The 14,796-nt window shown below is 39.6% G+C and overlaps 1 protein-coding gene across 5 annotated transcripts in view; it reads right to left on the minus strand.

Moving 5' to 3' along the window:
• The window catches only part of TRPS1 (transcriptional repressor GATA binding 1), a 326,956-nt gene that overhangs the window by 216,502 nt on the left and 95,658 nt on the right, over positions 1–14,796 (minus strand). For 2 of the 5 annotated variants that reach the window (XM_039525655.1, XM_039525656.1), the window contains exons 2-3: positions 6,637–6,795; positions 2,787–3,715 (exon numbers count right to left, since the gene is read on the minus strand). In XM_039525655.1, coding sequence (XP_039381589.1) covers positions 2,787–3,715; positions 6,637–6,673 — 966 coding nt within the window. In that variant the 5' untranslated portion in view covers positions 6,674–6,795. The remainder of the gene's footprint in view (positions 1–2,786; positions 3,716–6,636; positions 6,796–14,796) is intronic. The other 3 variants (XM_039525654.1, XM_039525658.1, XM_039525657.1) reach the window with 2 other exon arrangements.

The raw sequence follows: 14,796 nt of genomic DNA on the forward strand, positions 1-14,796 counted from the left end.
CTAATCACCATGAACCAGATCAAATATGTGAGGCTGTGCTAACACCCACCCTCTAGCTTCTGTCCTCATCTTCCGTGCCTAAAACATCATAAATCCCTATCTACCTCCATCCTAACAACAACAAAACAGTTTAAGTGCAGTTGCATCAATAAATCAGCCCTTAATCTCATTCCACTAGCATTTCAAATTAATTTTGATTACAGAGGGGTTGTTGTTTTTTCTTCAGACCATATCAGAATTTTAAGATTGTTTTGATGAACTGCTACTATTCATATGCAGTTCCTCTTTCTTAGAATGTAGGGGTCTTTGACTGACAACCAATTTCCAGTAAAATGGCATGCAAGCTCTAATTAATACAACTCCATTCTCTTGTATTAGACTTCAACATTTTCCCAAGTCCTTGTGAAACAGACATGGCAGCAACACAAACGTGTTGGGTGCAAAGGGGAATTTCAGATGTTCTTTCCGTATGTTTATGAATGTAGCAAAGCTGTTCAGAATTGTGAAGCATGAAAATATTAATCAGTTACATATCTTCTGACATGTTCTGCATCAACATCTGGTGTATGTGCAAGTGATGAAGTATAGTATTTGGCACAGAGGCTTATTTAATCTTCTCTTTCCAAATTAGGCAGAGAAAATTAGCACTCTTTAAAAAGTTACGTTTCCAGATCCAATTGTTCCTTTAAAATCGGCAGCATTGTATAGGCTGTCTGTTCTATTTTAGAACATGTTTCTGGGCTGAGAAAAGACTGATCTTAACTGATTGTCTATGTGCTGTTTCCTATCGCTTTTTGTCTTTCCTGCAGTATCTTACTACTAGAGCTTAGTAGACAAGTATAGTCTAGGTTCAGCTGTTTTACTTCTAGTTCTATCCGTTCAAACTGAGATAGCTCGCACATCTGTTTTATTTCTGAAAATACTGCATAGGAAAAGTGTCCAGCTCACTCTCATCAAACATAAACTTTTCTATAAATAACCAAGGACCTAACGAAATAACTGTTTGGGGAAAATGAAAGTGTGTTTGGAAACTCAAATTCCTCTGTGCTGTATGCCTTGGCTGTCCCTGTGTGAACGTATTTCTGACAGAATGGATCAGTTGCTCTAAGATGCTGTCCCCGGAGTCAGCAAACTGAAACTATAGCAGAAAATCCAGGTATTAACATCATATTACGTGCTAATTATAAACCATCATTTCACATTGACATTATTCACATCTATCCTCTTTTATCTAAATCACGTATTTGCTTTCTAATCACAGTTTGACAGGAGAAAGCGTCTGACACAAGACAGTGAAGTGATCTTTTAATAAGACAGCAGTTCAAAGACTGTAGCTTTTATGCATAATAACGATCTTGATTTGATTTGCTGCTCCATAAAAAGATTTTCTAGAATTTCACAAAGTGAGAGGAAAAAAAGTTAAGTAGCTTAAAAAGCTACAAGTGCTTGAGTAGTGGTCCTGTTTCTAAGTATTCCTTAAGGTGAGATGCTTGCCATCTTGACTTCCTATCTGAATTGTCTCCTTGTAACGACAGTAGTCTCTGCAGGTATTACTAAATATTTCTTCTACCTGCACTTCTCTCTCTTTCTCGCTCTCTTTTTTAACGTTTCTTGGAATTTTGTCTCGTAATTAGTACCAGGTCAGTGCATCATGTCTGATGCAAACATGTTCCTGAAATTGGGTTGACAGTTGAACTCATTTTACTTGTGATCTCTGTTCCTAACTAATCCAAATTATTTTTATTCCAAGTGAATTTGTAGGTCGAAGAGTATACAGGCCTTCTAGTGCTCATCACAGATCATTCATAAAGGGGGTTAATTTTTTTTTTAAATCAGTAAAATGTAGATTTTAAGATTATTGGTTTTTACACTATGGAAATATTAACATTAATATCTCTGTCTAGGTTCAAATAACTAACATAGTGGACAACATGAGACAATCTTTTAAATCCATTCTTTATTATAAGAATGTACAATTTTTATCCTTCATATTGGACAACGCAGTAGCATCAATACTAAAAATTAGATGAAAAAAATGATTAGCTGAGGCAATAGCTCAACCTTTATATTCATTTTAATTTGAACTGCAGTGTGAATATTATTACTGACTGTTATTTTTACAGCCCGATCTTGGTTTCCCATTGTGCAGAAATATAACCCTGTTGCTCTAGCACTAGACCACTTTACTGTCCCACTTTCTGTTCTCTAAATACTGCAAGATCAATAAGCAAAGATTTGACTTCCAGCAGCCAACAGCCACAGACCTGTAGTTCCTTTTAATTTGCAGCTACATTCTAGTGTCCATCTGGTCCATTTTAAACAGTTATTTTCTGTTTTCTTTTCTCTCTCTGCTATAGAGAAGCTTTCAGACACGATTACTCTAAGCTGCCTGTTTGCCAACTAAAATCTTTTACTATTCATTATCACAAAGACTAAATTACATACAAGAAAGCCTATGACTGAAAAGCCAATTACTACTCAACCAGATTTACAGTGAACCTCCAAAAATACTCACTTAATATATCCTGTCCCCACATCGGCGTAACAATTTTGATAATGTATAGCAACCAATGGGTAAATAAAACACTGAATACAATAAGCCTGAATGGATCTAAGCATTCCTGTGGTTTAAGCAGGCTACATGAGATACTTAAATTATGTTGGTTTATGCTGAGGAAGTAGGAGTTGCTTTATAATCACCCAGGGTGCCTATCCCATTCCCAATTTATTTCTTTGCAAGAAGCATATGTATGAGGAGGCAGTGTAGGGATATGAAAGATACAAACCTGCACATCATAAGTCCCGTTTAGTAAGACAGGTCTTTGGGAATTGATGTCCTGCAGCACTCCTGAAAGCACAGTGCGGTTGACTTTCTGGAAGTCTTTGGAGTGGCTGAACTGCACCATGTTGTGGAGAGCCAAAATTTTAGTGTCAAGCTCCGCATCCTGCCTGGTACGGTTGTGCAGTCCTAGGTGGTACTTGCGGAAGTGTTTGATGAGATCTGTGGGGTCGTTCCCATAGTAACCATAACCACAGATGTTGCATTTGAAGTCCTGAAGCTCTGGAGATAGAGGCGCCGTATCTGGGTTATCATTTGCTGACAAATCTGCTTTTGATTTGTTCGGCCTTAAACCCCCATCTGAAGGCACTTGTGGGTTTTTTGAGGCCATGGGGACAGGACTTGAGCCTTGGCCATCAGTTTGACCGCTTTGCACTTGCACTGTTTCATCTGTAGCTTTTGGCGATGTCTGATGCTCTTTGTCTGTCTCCACTGGATCTCCTGATGGAGTGAAGACCACTTCTTGGGTGTCATCTGCATCTGATCTTAGAGGAGACTTCAAGGGCTCACAGATTCCCCCAACAGCTGGAGATGAGAAAGCCAGCATATTTCTGTCTGTCACCTCATCATGAGGAAAGGATGGAACATTTCCTCCCTTATTGTGGCTTTCATAATTGAAGCCAGCCTTTTCACTCAGCACTGAGCTTTTTAAGTCTTTTTTAATGCTGGAAGATGGCTCTTGGATATGCAGGCAAAGATCCTCCTTGTTGTTTAGCTCTGCAGCATCACCCTGGTCAGTGTTTTCTTGCATCTGATCTGCAGAAAATTCTTTTTTCCTTCCAGACGCTTCGTTTTCAGTACCTGTAGACTCAAGGATCTGTACCTCACCTTCACTAGCAATGTTTCTTAGAGGGGGATTCTTTTTCCGGACCATATCTGCCAAAATAGAGAGACAAAAAATTATGAAATTATTTGAAATATAGAGTAGAATGTAACCCTGGCATTTTTTCAGCATTCTAAAATACATAGATACATAAAACCTGAAGAAACAGTTTTTGACAGACAGATTTTAGCTAGTCTATGTAGCAAAATGGAAACATAAAAAAAAAAATTGTCCACATTGCAAATGCACTCAATTGCAAAAATTCCTTTAAAATCTGTGAAAATCTAACTTCCATCAGAGTAAGTGAATTAAAGGTGTCATTACCTTTTCTGAAAATAGTGGTCAGTTAAAGCCAGTAGGAATTTTAAAGAATGCGTTATTAAAAATCATTTTAGTATACTGGGGGGGAAGGGAAGCCTTTGTGGTCTAATGTGAATACATTGCACAACTAGACAAAGTGTAGTTTAGCAGAAATATGCCTACCATACATAGCTAGGAGTACTTGAACAGGCTATTATAAAGGTATCCGATTTAGGTGAGCAAGTTACTTTGAGGTTTTAGGAAAGTTATCTTTCCAAAACAGATATCTGCTGCTTCTTAGCAAAAGCTTCCCCTTTGTACCCTTGTAAACTGCAGCCTAGATTAAAGTGAAATACTAGACTCCAGTCCTGAAAACTATTACTCATGCAAGTAGTCCTATGTGCCACATAGGGAGAGCCAGAGTTCAGTAGGACTACAAATGTGAGTAAAGTTTTACAAAACTGAATCCATAAATATTACTACACCGCTTTGCTTGATTACAGGTCTATCCCGTAAACATCTAGAGGTGAAGTAGGTCTAACCATCTGAATGTTTTTCTGTATATCTGTTGAACCTTAACTTCAGGCATTACCAGTACTGCCAAGTAGGAAGACATACATCCCAGGTCTATATATGGAAACTGGGACCAGACAGAATGTAAGAGGTCAACATTGATGACTTATTGAACTGAAAAGTGAATGGTCTGAAAGAATGGTGACTGACATATATAGGTAGGATGCCCAACTGAGATGCAATACATAGGCAATTGAGGATTTTTTTTAAGCTGATACTTTCTTGACTGTGCGTTTACAGGCTCTGGATTAGGATGCTCATCATCAGCTGCTTTGATCAATCTGTGTTCACAGGCTGACTATGTATAGAAGACAGAAGTTCTACAGTATTTTCAATGGTCTTCTTTTTGCCAGTGCTGCACACAATGGTGGTTGTTTTTCCCCTGCCAAATGGTGTGTGGTCTAATAGCAGCAGAATGCACTAACATACATGAGATCCAAGCCTGAGACTCAAACTTGATCATCGGTTCCCAGGCCAACAGTGACTGAGTGCTACATTACATCTTTCTGTGAGCAGAAAGCAGTGCTGGTGCTGATGCTTATTTTCAAATGGTGCCATATCCAGACCTCCTAGAGTGTAGGATGATCTTCTCAAAACAATACCTAGAGAAGGGGGGCTGGGGCCAGAGAGTAAAATAAAGGAATCAGCATCTGTACTTCCTTCTATTTATATCTGTTCCACACGAAAGGGCAGTGTGTACTACATTGAGAACAAAAAGACAACTTCTCATGGAAAGGGTCCCTCTTGTGCCGAGGGCTCTGGTGTCTTTGCGGTTGAGCTGATCCACAGGCAGCACTGTCTGCAAGGAGACTGCATTGACATGCAGTGCTAACTCATTACACACACATGGACATTTCGTGTGGTCTTAATTGGTTTCTTAACACTCTAGTGCAATTCCTTATTTTAGTAAGCAAACGTGCGTGTGAACCAAATGCCTTCTCCTCTTTCAACTAGATCACAACTGCCAATGCATACATGTGCTGAAAAGATAAATAAATAACACCTGAACAATTAAGTCAGTCAGTAGTCAGGACTATAACAGACAGACTTCTTGATACAGCGAGAGCAGGTTAAGCAAGACAGCCCCAAGCCCACAAAGCATGTAAGCATGTGCCCAACTTGAAGCATCTGGGTAGTCCCATTGACTAATGGTATTACTGTTGCTCTATGGGACTTCTCATATGTTGATGGTTACACATATGCTTACCTGATTTGCAGGATCAGGGTCTATGCTAGGTGTCTTTCTAAATCCATGTTTGCTTGGCACCTGCTTACACAATCTAAATGATCTGTAAAATATCCACTGAAATGATCCACTAAATATCCACTGAAACCCATGGGCAAATTAAAAAGGAACATCAATTGTGGTAAGAAGGAACCAGAGGTCTAAAAAGAGATCATGGTGTTTTTTTAGGTCAAAATTAAACAGGGCTGAATTTCTGTTTTTTAATGTTTTTGCAACTGGTTCTATGGGTAGATAAGGAGAGGTTGGGGCCTTATTATCTTCATGTAACTGGAGGGAGACAAAATGAAAGACATTCTAAAAGAATCCCCACCCAGGCAAGAGCGCCAAGAAAATTGGGGCTGCATGCAGCCTTATTAGATAGGACTCCAGATATAGATGTCCTGTGTTCAATCTCAACTTCCATTTCTGTGGGGCCATGTGCATATGTAGGCAACACCGAATACTTCTGCTTAAGGGAGTTTTCCATGCTGTATTTTATAGTCATAAAAATATGAAAATGTTCATATAAATAGAAATTGTACTCAAGCTGCATGTAAGTTTTTTTTTTTTTAATATTCTGTGATTTACATGGTTGGTATTTATTCTAGAGAACCCTTAGAAAAGAAATGATACTTTTCCTGTTGCTGGAATTCCATCATTATCATTTTTCAGGAAGACATATTATGTAAATAAAAGCACATTTGCAGTACTTCTAAATCAAGGAAACCATCCACTATCAAGTCTTAAGTTAGATACAGGAAGAATATAGCCACTCAAATTATTATCTCTAAGACAAATAACAGATTGCACAATGTTTTATTGTGTGCCAAGAACTTTTTCAGTTAACATTTTCACTTGAAAAAATGGATCACATACTTGTAAAATCATACCCAGCATTGACTTCATAAGGCATGTGGCTTTAGAGTGCTTTTTACAATTATTAATTCTATTAGTCAACTAGCAGGAGGGCTAATGCAATTGTCTTAGAAGATGCACGGAAGACACAGAAGACATTTTGAGAGCTGATCTGTACATCTGCAAAACAAAACAAAACAAAGGTTTTCCTTCCTAAATTATGCATTCACAATGTTGCTTTTACTTAAAAACATTATTATGCCTATTTTATATTCACATGCAACCATCAGTGGGCACTATACCAAGAATGGCAGCAAGCTATTCTGTACTTCAGTCAAGCCTGAGAAGTGCTACATCTCTTTCTCTCTCTGTTTTGCGCGCACGCATGCGCACGCACACACGCGTGCACACACACAACACACACACACACAGATTGTGCTATCACATTAAATTGGCTCTGATGTCAATTTTACCCAAGAATGTAAAACAGATGCTGAAATCTCTCTGGAGATGTTGTGTAGCAAAAAAATACTTTAATTTTTTTTTTATAAATTAACATATATTCCACATTGCTGGGAACTGTATGGCTTAAAGGGACTGGTAATTAGATACAAGCTCAGTGTTTCAAATCCAGCCCATGTTGGCAGTGACTGAAAGTCACCATCTATTGGCTGTGTAGTGTCACACAATAAAATGAATCTAGTAGTATTAATTTAGTTACTAGTGGGCAAGTGTCCATATGACAAAAACATAGTCACAACGACAGAAAACTTTACTTGCAGTCTCAGCAAAGAGCCTAAGTGCTAAATGCGCATAGGGATTGAACTACCTGCTCATCACTGGAGGTGGTAATCTTTCCACAACTAAGGGTACGTCCAGACTACCCGCCGGATCGGCAGGTAGCAATCTATCAGGGATCGATATAACGTGTCTCGTCTAGATGCGATAAATTGATCCCCAAACGCACGCCTGTCAACTCCAGAACTCCACCAGGGTGAGCGGCAGACGCGTAGTCGACGGGGGAGCCGTGGCCGTCGATCCCGCGCCATAAGGGCGGGAGGTAAGTCGAGTAAGATACGCTATTCCCGCAGCTGAAGTTGCATATCTTACATCGACTCCCCACTACCGCCCCCCAGTGTAGACCAGGCCAAAGGGAAGATTTAAAGCCTGTTCTGAAGCCCTCCAAAATCAAGGAAACTGCCTTCAACAGGCTTTGGATCAGGCCTTTGAGAAAGGTAGTGTGCAGAATTGGTTTTGGGGGTTCTACAAGGTTATGGCCCTTCAATATCCTATTTGCATGGGGGAGGGTAGGAGTGAGGTAGCCTTGAAAATATAAATTAATGTAAAGTGATCAAATGGGTTCAAAGTTGGTCACTGATTTTTTTCCTGAAGGTACTTATATGTCCCCTTATCCATCACAATAGCATCTGAGGTGCCCACAAGTGCTTCTATTTTTAAACCACGGTAATAGTTATTCATAGTTCCCCTGCAAGGGGGGAGAAAGGAAATTGTTTTTTCAGGATGAACTAAAAACATTAGCGCTGACTCTGGAGGTATGCACTGTTCGTTACCCAGGCCATAACTGTTTTGAGGAAAACCTGTACTCCAGCAACCTTCACCAGCTCGAGATTTTACCAGCTCAATTTAAAAATTTAGAGATCAGGATCTGCAGATACAAGCCATCTTAGTCCAGCTGACAGATTCATGGTTACATTGCCCTGGATTGCTCCCCTTTCCATCTAAAACCTGTTTCCTGTTAAGCTGAATATGTTTATGTCACTGTGGATAAATTCACAGATTTATAGATTCCAACGGAAGGGACCACTGTGATCATCTAGTCTGACTTTTTGTATAACACCGGCCCTAGAGCTTCTCCAACATAATCCTGAGAGCAAGCCAATCTTGATTTAAAAATTGCCAGTGATGGAGGATCCATCAGAACCTTTAGTAAATTGTCTGAATGGTTAATTACCCTCACTGTTAACCATTTACACCTCGTTTCCGGTCTAAAGTTGTCTAACTTCAACTTCTAGCCACTGGATCGTGTTACACCTTTCTCTGCTAGACTGAAGAGCACTTTATCAAATATTTGTTCCTCATAAATGGGACTGTACACTATTGAACAGAGCAGCTGTATGTCAAGGTAAAAGCATTCAAAGCAGACAGTAGGCTCTCCATGTAAGATTTAGCTTGAGTGTACCTCTGATATACACACTTTAGTTATGTGATTATTATAAAGGCACTAAACATCAGGCCAGACTTTATTCGTATGCTCTTTATATTACAATAACAGATTTGAAAGATGCGTGAATTTTGTGACATACCAATGATTAGTACGGTATTTGGGGCACAGGTAGATAAGCAGAAGGCACGTAGATGGGACCTATGAACACTGTGACTTTAGCTAGCCAGTACATCCCAGAAATTCAAAAGATATTGACATTTAACAGCATGCAGTAGGATCTCTGTGTCAAGGAACAGTGGAAATTATGCTATTCACAAACGTGTCGTACACACACACACACACACACACATAGAGCTAAAACATCAGACGTTGCCAAAACAATACAGCAAAAGTCATTAAACTCAATTTCTCAGCTTAATATATGCCTAATAGTTACCTACCTCACATAAGTATTGCCAGGCTTAATTAATTAATGACCGTAAAGCTCTCTGTGAGCCTCTACTGAAAACTGCTATAGAGCACAAAATATTATTTCAAAAATCATTAGGACCACAAAAAAACACCTGTGGACTTCCAGCGTACACCATCTCATGGGCTTGGAAGTGATCTATTATTAAAGGAGACTTTCAGACTATTAATAATTTTTTGAACTTTTTTTCCCCGTCACAGTTCTGACAACACCTTGATAGCTAGAAAATGAATCTTATCTTTGGAATAGCATACATTCACACTGGTTTGTATTGTAGTGTTGGATAAGAGAGCAGGGCTTTTGGAACTGGTTTGGCATTCTCTTGTAAAACAAAGAAGAATACATGCATTTTGATGTCTTCTGACAGTCCACCCCACCATGAAACATGATCATCTACTCCACCAGGATGCTCACATTTACCACCTTAGAGGGTGGGGGGAGATTATTCCACACAAAGATACTACAAACACTGTAGGCTGGGCTTTATTCAAATAAACAAACAAAAACACAACACCTTAGATATCTTGTTAAAGGTGTTTGTTCTGCCCCACTAGTCTGAAACTGAAGCCTTCCTACCTAACAGGCTATTTCTCTCCCTCTTCCTCCTGCTATTGTTATGATCAATAAGTACTCCCAGGCTGGAAATCCCTAGCCAAAAGAAAGGCTGTTTCCAGCAAGGTGCTTCCCATGAGGACCCCTCAACTTTAGATTTGACTTTCCACCCAGTCCATATTCAACAGCCCAAACTGGCAACAATTATGGTCAGAAGGTCAACAAAGCATGACTAGGTCAACAAATTTCCAAGTGGCAGCCATGTTAATCTGTATCAGCAAAAACAAAGAGGAGTCCTTGTGGCACCTCAGAGACTAACACATTTATTTGGGCATAAGCTTTCGTGGGCTAGAACCCACTTCATCAGATGCATGAAGTGAAAAATACAGGAACAGGTATAAATCCATGAAAAGATGGGGGTTGCTTTACCAAGTGTGAGGTCAGTCTAACAAGATAAATCAATTAACAGCAGGATACCAAGGGAGGAAAAATAACTTTTGAAGTGGTAAGAGAGGTAACAGAACACCACTAGCAGTCACCTACAGCCCCCAACTAAAACCTCTCCAGCACATCATCAAGGATACATAACCTATCCTGAAGGACGATCCCTCACTCTCACAGACTTTGGGAGACAGGCCAGTCCTCACCTACAGACAGCCCCTCCCCCCTATCTGAAGCAAATACTCACCAGCAACTACACACTACACAACAAAAAAACCAACCCTGCTACAAATCCCAGTGCCAACTCTGTCCACATATCTATTCAAGGGACACCATCATAGGACCTAACCACATCAGCCACACCATCCGGAGCTCGTTCACCTGCACATCTACCAATGCAATATATGCCATCATGTACCAGCAATGCCTCTCTGCCATATACATTGGCCAAACCAGACAGTCTCTACGCAAAAGAATAAATGGACACAAATCTGACATCAGGAATCATAACATTTAAAAACCAGTAGCAGAACACTTCGATCTCTTTGGTCACTCAATAACAGACCTAAAAGTGTCAATTCTTCAACAAAAAAAACTTCAAAAACAGACTCCAATGTGAAGCTGCAGAACTGGAAATAATTTGCAAACTGGATACCATCAGATTAGGCCTGAATAAAGACTGGGAGTGGTTGGGTCATTACAAAACCTAAACTTAATTTCCCCAATACTAATTTTTCCCTATTGTTACTCACACCTTCTGGTCAACTGTTTGTAATGGGCCACTCTCTTATCACTTCAAAAGTTATTTTTCCTCCCTTGGTATCCTGCTGTTAATTGATTCAGGGTTCCTAACAAATCTGCCTTACTGTCCTGTATATATTTTGTTTTTAACAATTAAAAGTATTTTTTTAACAAGTACTGTTAATTTATCTAGGATGGATATGCCTGAAAAGCAGACAGGTTAGCCCTTTCCTGTAGTTCAGCTTTGCACTCTCTTCCAACCGAGGATCTTCAAATGCTTTACAAATACTAATCAATTAAGCCACACATAACTGTGTAAGGTGGACAAAGTAGTATTACTTCCATTCTACAGATGGGTTAACTGATCTCCGGAGAGCAGAACTGACTTAGCCCAATGTCACACAGCAGGTCAGCAGCAGAGGTAGGAACAGAACCCAGCTCTCCAGAGTCCCAGGCCCATTTCACTCTCCTGTGCATATTTCAGCAGAGAATTTCAAGCTGGCTCTGGGCAAAAGGCCAACCTCTTGTAATTTAATAAGGTTCAGAAAGAGCACCTCATGGAAAAATCTAAATGCTTCAATTTATCATGACAGTTATGGGATAAACTGGCATTTTATTTGTATGTAAATTAGTCTCCAAAACAGAATAAAAAGGCCATGCTTTCAGAGAATATTGCACCTCCGCTTCTCTGCTCTCAATTTGTCTAAAACCAGCTCTGTGTATTAAAGGTGTTTTAATTTTTATGTGTTGATGTTGCTTTGCGTGCTCCCCAGTCTGTTATTTTACTGCGGAGTAAATCCAAAATGATTGTTCACTGCAGTGAAATAACTGCCTTCGTAACAGCACTTAGCTCCCCCATGGCAGGCACAGCCCATCCATCCACGCTGAATTCAGTGGTTATTTTATTAATTTAGCAAAAAGTAGGTACATATTATGGGAACATCGGAATTACCCAACTGGATCAGATCAGAGTTTTATCTAGTCCAGTATCTTACCTCCGACAATAGCCAGTGCCAGATGCTTCCGAGCAAGGTGCAAGAAACCCCGCAGTGGACAGTTATGAAATAAACTGCCCATAAGAAAAATTTCCTCCTATCACCCAGTAGTTAAGAGAGCGGCTTATTTTCTGAAGCATGAGGATTATATCCCTTGCACAACTTTTTTATGTTTTAGTATTTGCTATTCTAATTCTGGATATTTTTGACATCCATATAAACCTCTAATATCTTTTTCACTTCTATTATGATCTAGACTTCAATGGTATCTTGCAGCAATATGTTCCACGTTCTAATTATGTATTGTGTGAAAAGGCATTTCCTTTTATCAATTTTGAATTAGCCACCTTTACATTTAACAGAATTTTTCCTTGTTCTTGCATTAGGGTATAGGGTGAATAGAAGATTCCAATATACATTCTCTATATGATTCAATATTTTACATACTTTTATCATGTTCCTGTCTTGGGTAAGCTATCAGAAACTTTTCAAATCTCTCCATATATAAGTTTTTCCGGGTCCCTAATCATTCTCCTTGCCTGTCTCTGAATCCCCTCTAATTCTGTAATATCCTGTATCCTCAAAAGAGTAATTAGATACATAAAATCATAACGTAACTGTAAAATTCCCAAATGACAATGTTAAGATACCTACATTAGTTCAGTTCAGTTAGTACATCAGTATAGTGTCACATATGAATATAGAAAGAAAGACAGATTCAGGAATTAACTGCACATGTCATTTTGAAAAATGTGTTACCTAAAATATTCAGAGATGAGTACAATATATATGTGTACATTATTGTGCATATAATGTACACATCTACGAATATTGATGGGCCAACGGAACAGCAGTAGAATATTAGTAGTAGTAACTAAGATTATGGTATATTGCCATTATCAAAAACAATTACAGCTGAGGGCTTTTTTTTTTCAACTTTATATTGCTATTGACCTTAAATTCATTATTTTTCCCCTATTCATCATAAGTTTAACATCATAATAGATGATATCCATGACACAGGCCAGGGCAGAGTTGTACAATGCTTTTAAGGCAAGGATGAGACATTTAAATTTGATACATGAGCCAGTTGTGCAATTCAAATAGGGGAGTCCTATGGCAGGATTGAACAGCGAAGAAGATATTTGCTGATCCCTTTTGGATATATTAAAAAGGAGCAATATGAATATCAGGCAGGGTAGAAAAGAGGAGGTTTACAGTAAGCAATGCACAGGTGATGGTGACATAGACAAGTATGAGGGCCCCCCCTCCCCCTGATGATATCCTCTCTATCTCTCTCTCTCTTCTCTGCTGCTATATATATATATATACCTGCCCCTGGAAATTTCCACTGCTTGCATCCGAAGAAGTGGGTATTCACCCACGAAAGCTCATGCTGCAAAACATCTGTTAGTCTATAAGGTGCCACAGGATTCTTTGCTGCTTCTATAGACAAGTATTTTTCCCATAGGGTTTAAAAGGAAGAAAGGAGATTTTGCTATGGTTTAAGGAATAGGCCAGTGAAAGCCTGTATGTGTGAGAGGAAAAGGAGGACCCAAAGATATCACCAAGGTTGCACATAGACAAGGAGGAAGGCATTGTCAACAGCAATAGAGTTAAGAGGAAACACGTGGTTCAGGAAATAAGTATCTCAATTTTGGCTATATTAAGTTTGAGCTGGTGGCAGGCCATCCAAGATGAAATGAAACAATAACTTCACTCATTTTTTTATCAAGACTACAGAAGGGGTGTCAGTCTAAGTGGAAGTCTTGTTCTTTCCAGCTGAGAATAAGCCTACTTTTCTTGCTAAGCCCAAACTCCCTTTAAAGACAAGGGGAGTTTGGGGTTTGCAAGTGACACAGAACTGGACTCCTGAGATATTTGGCAGAGGCACTGCATACTGCAATGCACACACAGGGTAGGACCTAGTTCCCAGGCCATCAGAAATCAGGTTTGGATGGGAGTGACTCATTTGTTCTTTTGGCTTGTGGAACACTATGGGCTGACGGCAAAAGTCCCACGGGCTTCAACGGGCCCGGGATCAAGGCCCATGGCTTCTCCTTGTGCATGTGCCACCTGCTAGCCACAAAAAACAAGCATCGGATGAAATTGCTCACTCAGACAAAACCAGAAGACGTTGAATTGATACGCTGTCTCAAAATTTGACGAGTTTGAGCATCCAAGAGAGAAAACTGGGGGCCAAAAAATTAAAGCAGCAAAGTCACTCAGAAATAAATTGGAGGAAGCTTTTAGTTAGGGATGGATGAATTGGCACAGATAAAATAAGAACACATCCAAACTTTTACCCCAAACCCAAACTCAACCAAAACCTTCTGAGGGGAAAGGAAGGAAGGGAAGATCAGGATGAGTATTGGCTGGGATTTCAATTTCAGCTAAATTCAGTTTGAAGACAGGAGTGGAAGAAAGAAACAAACAGGGTATCAAGGCTGGGATTCCTGACAGACCAAAAATGGAGAGAGGAAAGGAGACACAGGGGAGACTGTTCACTTCTGTATCTTTCCTATATCCAGCCTGAACCAGAAGCAGAAATTGCCAAAATGCTACGGGAAAGGATATTCTCATGGTATTTTTCCAGCCAGAGCAGAAGCACCAAAAAGCTCACAAAACCACCCCTTCTTACAAGATTGCTGGCCTGGGCTTGCAGACACAAAATGTATGGATAGGACAAGTGAGGGCAATGGGAGTCAAACCCACTGACATTAGGGCTGACTTTGGTAGCTAATCTTTAGTGGGCTAATGCAAACTAAGCTTCACTTTCAAAGCTTCTGATATTCCCC

Source organism: Mauremys reevesii, linkage group 2, assembly GCF_016161935.1.
Source record: "Mauremys reevesii isolate NIE-2019 linkage group 2, ASM1616193v1, whole genome shotgun sequence".
NCBI classification, from domain to species: domain Eukaryota; kingdom Metazoa; phylum Chordata; order Testudines; family Geoemydidae; genus Mauremys; species Mauremys reevesii.